The 9666-nt window shown below is 37.3% G+C and overlaps 1 protein-coding gene across 1 annotated transcript; it reads right to left on the reverse strand.

Moving 5' to 3' along the window:
* Positions 1-3034: 3034 nt before the first annotated feature.
* LOC104210154 (uncharacterized) lies at positions 3035-9405 on the reverse strand. The gene is made up of 3 exons (XM_009758972.2): positions 9177-9405; positions 3543-3703; positions 3035-3253 (listed from the first exon to the last, which is right to left on the reverse strand). Exons 1-3 carry the CDS (start codon positions 9244-9246, stop codon positions 3236-3238), a joined length of 249 nt encoding a protein of 82 aa, XP_009757274.1. The 5' UTR covers positions 9247-9405; the 3' UTR covers positions 3035-3235.
* Between the last annotated feature and the right edge of the window lie 261 nt (positions 9406-9666).

Below are 9666 nucleotides of genomic sequence, written 5' to 3' on the forward strand. Positions count from 1 at the left end.
AAAAAAAGGAACCTTTTTACCTATAGCGCATGCTTGGATTGGATAAACGTCTCAGCCTAACGGGCGTCTAGTCAAGTTTGACGGGATATAGCACATATTTGTCCATCCTTACAACACCCCCAATGAATCCAATGCCTATCATCTTCAACTTCTCTCCATTTTCTCTCTTCTTTAGCTTTATATTTTAGATTAGTTATGTCGCATGCGTCACAAAATTCAATTCAATTCAATGCATTCCATAAAATGCTATATTTGTTACTGTGAAGATTACTGTAAGTTGAGGACTCGCCCTAGGCAATTAGTCCAATGCATGGTAGGCATGCGCTACACCGGTTAAACTTGACCAGACATCCGTTAGCTTAGGACGTAGCGCATGCCTAGAGGTAAAAAAAAAATCGCGTTACTTTGATTCTTCAAGTTGAATTATACTTTATTTTGGTTCTAGGCTGCTTTGTTATTACTTCTATCTAATAGTAGAAGTATAATTTAGTGTAATAATTCTCGAACATATAATAATTTTTGAACATAAAAGAATCGTTTAGAATAAGATATTAGTCAATCATCAATAGCTATGCGCAAAATGTACATTAATTATGATTAAGTGAAGAAGTTTATAAATTAAAAAAATTTGATACACATCATATATTTATCTAGTTGATGCGTTGTGAGTAAAAGTTTTTTCTTTAACTCAAAAAAAATGAAAATAAGGACATCTAGTTCAAATTGCACATAGATAAATACTCCACATAGTATACTACCACGTGATGAGGGTGGTAAGAGATCTCGTGATTAAGCCCTGAAAATAGAATTGTTAGGAAGCATTTAACCCCAAAGTCTGAGTTCCTTATGTGAATTCAAATTTATCAAATATCAAAGGGCGCACCAAACATCGGATGTTCAAAAATATCAAACACTAGATTTGTGGTTAGCATAAGGACAGAATCACTTCCTTCCGTTACTGCACTTCCCCTCCGGGGCATGCTCTAAAGCACGGGAGAAATTCAAAAATAGCCAAATTTACAAGCGATCATTCAAAAATAACCACAATTTCAAAAGTAATCAAATTTAGTTATTTTTCATGTAAAGATAAATCTGAACAAAAACACTATTCAAAATCTGGAAAAATACTCCAATATAATATACTGGAATCCCAGTATAATATACTGGAGTTCCAATATAATATACCGATCCAGTATATTATACTAGAACTTTCCGCGTGTTGGAAGTCCATACACAGGTGCACCGATCTCCAATATATTATGTTGGAACTTTCCGTGTTGCAGCAAAATAGTAGCTATTTTTCAATGACTTCGCAAACGCTGACTATTTTTGAATGACCAGTCCAAAAAACTGACTAGCCCGTGCTATTTTTACCTAAAGCACATCTCTTGAGAAATTAGTTGCATTCCTCTTCCTTTCAGCTCTCCCAAGCCTTCAATTCCACCACCTCTTCTTAATATTTGAAGTTGAAGTTTGAAAAGATTTGAAGTTATGGAAAAGTTTATTCAAGTTCAAAATTTCATTTCAATTTCATAAACGAACGTCAACTTGCAAGCTGAAACTTTAATCTACAAACAAAACCATCAACATTTCCATCTTCAACTTCAACTACACCGACTGCAAGATTCAAATCTATATGAGATACTAAGAGGCAGAGGACTCTGTAATGGAGAACAAGGCCTCCAACAGGAATGACAGAAGTCAGTCTCCAATGAATCATATTCATCTACGGCTGCTAAAGGTAGTCAAGGAAATCCTGCATCTGGGATTTTCCCAGAAGATACACTCGAGAAAGAAATGCTGGTGTTTAATATGTTCAATTCTGCAATCATAGATTAATTATTGGTCGAATAGCCTAGGAGACGCTTGTACTAGTTTCGGATTGTCATTCCGGTCTCTACACTCCATAAAGTTTCATCCAGACACCTCAACTTAATCAAAACAAGACTTTTAAACCCCTTCGGATAGGTGTGATGCTCACTTGCTTGACGAATCAGCATCCACATCAGATTCTATGCCAAAATAATATTTCTTAACAAAATTTTAATTTCATAAATAAAAAAATAAAAAAAAATAAAATAAAAAAAGCAAAAAATTAAAGAAAACCCCCTCATCCCTTCTTCAAATCACCCACTCAACCTTCTTAAAAGAATAACCCACCTGTCATGGCTTCCACCATGAGTACCACCACCTCCTTCACTCCTCTTTTAAAGAAAGCTATCTATCGATGAAAAATCCTCTTGAAAAATACATGAGGAGAGAATTAATTCTTTTGAATTTTGACTTATTCCTCTACCCCAATTTGGAAGGGTTGTGAAAAAATTTGAAAGTTTAGACCACCGAAAAAAATGAAGGAGTCATAGAGAAGGGGAAGATAACATGATAGAAGAAGAAATACACACCAAGGATAAAATCTAATGGAAGAAGGGATGAAGAAAGATGAAGAAAAAGGGGAAGGGCGGGGATCTAAAGAAGAAGAAGAAGAATAGAAGGGGGTGGAGGGGGGAAGAGAACAAAGGGGGAGGGGATCTGAAGAAGAAGAAGAAGAGAAGGGGGTGGGGTGGCAGAACGAAGGGGGAGGGTAGATATGAAGAAGAAAAGAGAAGTGTGGAGGGGAATTATGCTAGTATTTTTTTAATTTTATTTTTTAATAAAGAAAAATCATCAACTCACGCACCGAATGTGCGTGTAAATCACTCATTTTGTCCACTTCAGCCATATCAATGCCACATAAGCTCGATCAGTAGTCAGAAGGGTTTAAAAGTTTTATTTTGATCAAGTTGAGGTGTTTGGATGAAACTTTATGGAGTATAGGGACCGGGATGACAATTCGAAACTAGTACAAGTGTCCTTAATTATTTAATTCAATTTTCTTCATGTGCGGGCTTGATTCCTCTTCTTCGTCCAGGCATGTGCAAATATTAGTGCAAGTGCCTTGTAGAATCATATGACCACCTTATCTGAAAATTTCTGCAAACTCTATAATCAGATGGTAGAGAATCCTTTATAAAAGCCTATCAATGCAACAAGATAGTTGAGCAAGCCAGGTTTTCCCATTCCATTCATAACAAATTATTAACAATCATTAATCAAAAACATTTGTTGCTGAAAAGGGTCACTGGTTCCAAGAAGTACAACAGTTAAAACATAAACGCAAAAAGGTAGTCACCAAGTCACTGAACATAAGCCAGAAGTAGTGAACTGTGTCGTCTCATTGAAGGTAATTTGCCTGAAATCAGATGCAGCCACCCAACTGCAAAGAAAAATAATTAGACAGTTGAATTTACTGAATTGAAAGGCAAAAGAAAAATGGCAAATACTACAATTCAGACAAAGGTGATTTTGTTTTTCCGATCATGCTTGTTTTTCCGATCATGTTTGAAAGTTCATTTTGTTTCTCACTCCAAATTTGGGATTTTACATACAACTATTTTTTGTCCAACACCTAAAAATTACTCCATAAAGAGCTTTGTATTAAACGTAAATTGCCAATATATGAATGTCAGAAAGTTCAAAACTATTTATTAACAGTTGATATGTACCAAAATGGAATCAATTTCCTCCTGAGACACGGGTGTTCTTTTGGGTTGGTCAGAAGCCTTCCCTGCAGCAGACATGCTAGATGGGGACCTTGAGAAAAATGTTCGAGGAGCTTCTTCAGCTGCTGAAGTTTTCTGATGTTGGGAATTCTGGGATGTGGAACCTGCAGAACAAAAAGAACCTTCACTTTTAGATCAAGAAAGTGTACAAGCAATCAAGCATATTATCCAGATAAAAGCTAAAAGCATTATATAACCCATTCTCTATCGTTAACAAACAAGATCCACAACTGGCACCTACTTTTCCTGTTCCTGTGATGATAGAAAATAATTCCAAGAGGGAAAAAAACAAGTTCATTATGCATCATTTAATTGAAAAGGCTAAAATAAGATATTAGTTACAACAAGCATGAGCAATGAAGAGCAAAGGACTTAGGCAGCATGAAAAAGAATAAAAACAGTTGCTACCCCAGGATTAAAACAATCGAACAGAAAGAGGAACAAAGGGATATGATTGAACACTACCACAATGGGTTGTAGCAGTCAGTTACACCATTAGACTTCTAGACAGGCAGCTAGCAGTGGTGCATTAGGAATTTTGCTACAACAGGATAAAGCAGAGTCTGATTGTATTGAACGGGCTGGACTATGTTCTTGGATCAAATAAATTACAATAAGCTTCAGTTGTTGTTTCAGAAGAAACGAAAGATTGCAGTTCTCTGAACTTGCAAGCCTATAAGACAAACATTTTCCTGCCTTGGACTAACAATTTAATTTGCTTTAGAAAATAATAGAGAGATTCAGGGATTGATCAACACTCTTCCAAACCATGTGGGGACACAACCAACCTACTTTTCAGGCTACATATTCATGAGATGCTGGAGGATTAGGTAAATACTATCAATTTTAAACCCACAATGGACCTTAGCCAGATTGGATTGTGCAGAAATCACCAGTCCAATTGTCACTATGGTAAAAATATTTGTGTTAGCATCAAATGTTACCTTCAAACAGATGCCCTTACATATACGAGTTCTACTTGTTGGTTTCAGCATAATAATTGATTAGTTATTGACTTAGTAACTTCAAGGATTACATTTAACGTTTCACTTTCTTTTTTCATTCTCTATTTTTGTCTTGGTATGACCTTGAAATATACTCAGGCCTCATTTGTTTGCACTTAATGGAGGTCTGAATCTTAATCATTCAGATCTCAGACATTAAGTACGTTTGTTTTTAAAGTCTGAATCTTAATCATGAAGATCTTGATCATTAAGCGTGTTTTTTTTTTAACTTCACAACCACTTAATGGGTCTGAATAGGTCTGTATGATTAAGAGAATAGGTCTGTATGATTAAGATCCACAACAAAGACTTCATTTCATTAAGATGCTATCATCCACATTCATTATTAATTGTCGTCACCGCCTACCATTATCAACTATCACCATGCCACCTACTACCACCATACTCAACCACCGCCGCCACCACCACCACCACCATTACTACCATACTCAATTATAGCCGCCACCATTATCGACAACCACCACCCACCATCTTCACTACACCCACCACCATCATTCTCAACCACAACCACAAATTCATTCACCTAAACTAATCACCCCATCACCATCAACAACCATAGCCAACACTGCCCACCATTATAAACTACCACCACCTTCCTCAATCACAACTACCACCACCGTCGCCACCTACCATTATTAATTATTGCCACCCACCACCACTATCCTCAACCATAATCGCTATCACTACCAATCACCACTAACTGCTACCCAGAACCACCACCAACTACCGCCTCTAGTCGACATTCACAAGCACCACCGTTAGCCATCACCACCACTAACTATCATATTTTAAAAATATATATATATAATATTGATAGAATATCAGATTAAATAGTATTTTATTTGAATTTTGTGTTTATTAATTTTCAAATAAAGATAAATTTTATACATTCAGATGTTAAAAAACAAACAGCCTTAATCATTTAGTATTCAAATCTTGATACACATCTTAATATATTCAGATGTGTATTCAGATTCAGATATCTTAATCTTAAAGCACATCTTGATATTCAGATTCAGACGTCTTAATCTTTAAAAAAAACAAATGAGGCTTTATTGAACTATTAGCAAGATAATGCACAGCCATCAGTGATAGGGCAAAAATGGCAGCAATAATACAACAACAACAACAACAACAACCCAGTGAAATCCCACAAGTGGGGTCTGGGAAGGGTAGTGTGTACGCAGACCTTACACCTACCTATGAAGGTAGAGAGGTTGTTTCCGAAAGACCCTCTGCTCAAGAACGTAAAACAAATGGAGCAATATAGAAACAATAGCAACAACAATGTAATAAGACAGTGTAAACAAATAATACTACGAATAATGACAGAGATCCACGAAAATGAAATAACAAGAATAGTGCCACTCTCACGGCTAATACTGACATATCGTATATAAACAAGGGACTAGGAATAGGAAGGTACCCGACTAGTACAACTACTACTAGTAAGACAAGGCAAACTCTAGACTGTCTATCAACCCACCACCCTAATTTTCAACCTCCACACCTTTCTATCGAGGGTCATGTCCTCGATAAGCTGGAGCAAAACCATATCCTTCCTAATCACCTTACCCCAATTCTTCTTAGCCAGATAATGCACAACCAACAGTGATAGGGCAAAAATAGCAGTAACAATCTAGATTTTAAAACCAGGATCATTGAGGGCCACTAGAGTGAGAAAGATATACATGAGAAAGATAACCCATGCAGAAAGAATAATACATATCAGAGACCCCAAAGCTTTGCTACAGTAGTAGGCACGCAACCTGTGATGCGTGGATTAGGCGCATGTCATGGGTTCGAACCCAACAGCAGACAAAAGCCTGGTATTTATGTGGAGAAGGGTAGAGGGGCTGACCCATTATCCACCCAGTTTCGAACCATGCTCTACTCCTGGATTTCTTGGTTTTCAAAGAAAAAAAACTAATACATATCAGTTTTTTTTTTGGGGGGGGGGGGGGTTTAGTGTTGGTGTCCGAGACATCTTGCGCGCACCTCAAGTAATTCACAAGGCACCAGCACAGGTACCATGTAACACTGTCAGCTAAGACTTAAACAAATAGGAAGAAATTACCTAGCATTTTTTGGGTATATATTAGGAGTTGTATTTTCAAATCGTAGCGCAAATGCATATTTGATGAGGCAAAATACAACCCTGATTTTTTGTTTAGTGCATGAGGAGAAGCCTCAATGTCCAAAGGAGGATATTGAGCTTCAGCCACACATACCATTACATAATACATGTAAAAGTTTGGTGAGAGCAAATAGCAAACTTGATCTTCTGCTCATTTTACTGGGAGAAGTCCTCAATGTGCAAAGGAGGCTATTAGACTAAGACCAATGATCAGCATTCTGGTACAAGAAACAATGGTGATTATTTGTGGTGCAAGAGCACAAACTAAAACTACCAGCAACCTGTGAATTCACCATAGGACGTGAAATTGTTTACTACAACTTCTTGGACTACACGCAAATTGGTGAATTTTGACAATCCTGCCTAAATTGGTGAATGATGTTATCTAAGGTGAGGCAAGTAAAGCACCACCAGAGCTGCAGTTGATTAAGAGGCACTCGTAGATATAGCACAGGGCAGGTTTGTAGGAGGATATGCAGATAGTTAAAGGCCAGCGTAAGTGAGTACCCCTACAAGTTTCACCCAACTTACTAACAGCCATTAATCTCCATCAGCATTCAAGGGCCATATCTCAGCTACAGCTAAGACGAAACTATGAATATGAAGTCAAAAGAACTAAGTGATACAGAACACTGATGAGCAAAGACTAGATCAATGAGACTTTCCATAATAAAAGCATCACTATAATGAATCTTATTAATTGTTTCCAACATGACAGCCTTTGTACTCAACAACATAGCACTAAAAAGTGTACCTTTGCGCAGCTTTCGAGAAAACAGTTTTTCTATCAAGTTTAAGAAAACATTTTTTGGCATTTCTCATTGCTCAGTGTAATTCGACGACTAAACCATTCTTTGTGTGAAGTTTATGGGGCCCCAAACCAAAGTGAAGTTGTAGATCATTTATTGCATTTGAATATTTTCAATTCTATCTAGCTTCTCATCAACCTCTCCTCTAGTCCCTAGATTTTGGCAACCACATCGTCCTTCAGTTTTTAAATTTTGTTTTGGTGGCATCAAACTTTCCTGCCAAAAGTTCCATAAGTTGTCTCATTCCTCCAGAATAGGCAGGTGGTTGTTGTCTCCTGTTTCTCAAACGTAGGTCCTCCTCTCCTTCTCTTATTTTTGGGCCATGAGGTTTTGCAATTTTTTACCAGAAATGTTTGTTAATTATCTTGTTAATGGGTCATAGATTTTGGATTTGGATTCACCCAACTTCCCTGGCCAGCCGAATTTTATGGTTGACGGAAACCACAAACTCCCCACATTAGGTTCAAACCTACACATCCTGATATAAGCATTGATAACGTTACAAACATCTAGATGCATCCTTGAACAGATGGCATACAACAGAGCCACTCTGTCCAAGTATGATTTTGAGATATTAGTATTTGGAATCAGCCTGCCACTTCTTAAACTGAGGGAAGGTATTCCCATGTACATAAATTCTTTCCTTTTACGCATACCTTGTCTCCAGATGTCTCGTAACTCCAATTTGCTCCAAATGAGCATAGCCTATGTTCTATTTCATCCAAGTCGGGTTTGTTAATGAAAGCCAAAGTTTGACTATCATCTGCTGGTTGTGAGACACGGCATAGCTTATTGATGGCTTGGGCAAAGTAGTCAATTCTTCTTCCTCTAACAGTAGAGCAATTAGAGTTTATGTCCAGATTTTTGTTTTAAAAAAAAACTCACATAATTTCTAGGCAATAAGAGCGGAGTGATTTAGCAAGATCACCCCAATAATAGATATTTAGAACTTGAGCAACGAATTCATCTTCTTCCACATTTGCTCGTAAGAAAGTGAATGAATGAAAGAGAAAGAAAGATGCTTCTTATTTTTAAAACTACTCGCAATTGGTCTTAATTTCCAGTTTATTTTTTTCATTTTGGACAACGATGGTGTTGGGGCCAGCTTGCAGGCACCTTGACTATTCTACCGGGTATCTGCTACCTCCCACCAGCACAGTCACCGGACATCTTTGTCCACCAAGGCTTAGGCAGAGGGGGGAGGAATAACGTGGTATTGTGTGTTTTCATTTTGATTTCAACCTGAGACCTCAATTTTTAGTATTTTTCTAGAATTATAGACAAATTCTAGTTTCGAAGCAAACTAAATTAGGGATCCTAAACCACCATCCCGAATCCCCCTCCTTCCTAGCCAACAATTTCTTTCAGAGATATATCATTTAATTGAAACAGCATACAACCATGAGTAAACAAAAGAAATCAATTAATCAACTTTGCTTCAATCCCAAACTAGTTGAGATCGGGTAAAATCTATACGATACTGCTCTAAAACGTAAGCCAAAACCGAATACCGGAACTGAAGAATCCATCAAAATATTCCTAAATACAGAGAAAAAAATACACGGGCGAACGAGTAGAAATAGAGGATATATGGATGATGAAATACCAGAAGGCTTAGAGTGCCTCTGTGGAAATTTGATGCGTGGGATTCTCTTCATTGCTTGCGCTCCGCTCATTTTGCTCTCTTCTTCGATTCGTCTCTTCTATCCCTTCGAGGGCATAAGCGAAAGGTATAAAGACAAGAGCTGTTGAAATTAGACTTTCTAGCAGCGGAAATTGAGAAAAGTGTAAGTCGCAGTACGCTCATGCGATTTATAAGTCGTAAGAGCTCATGCGATTTATAAGTCGTAAGAGCTCATGCGATTTATAAGGCGCAATCACAATCTTCTATGATCAAAAGCAGGGGATAAAAGCCTCTCATTAACCAAGTGTCACAATGCAAGCACGACACATGTCACATTCAGACAAGACTCCTACATATTAGGAATAAACTAACGAAATACAATCTTAATTACATTAGGTATTTTCGATAGAACTTATTTACTCAAATTTTTTTTGCAAAATTCTTCTAAAATCGCCGGTAAAGATTGTCTTCG

Source organism: Nicotiana sylvestris, chromosome 12, assembly GCF_000393655.2.
Source record: "Nicotiana sylvestris chromosome 12, ASM39365v2, whole genome shotgun sequence".
Taxonomy (NCBI): Eukaryota; Viridiplantae; Streptophyta; class Magnoliopsida; order Solanales; family Solanaceae; genus Nicotiana; species Nicotiana sylvestris.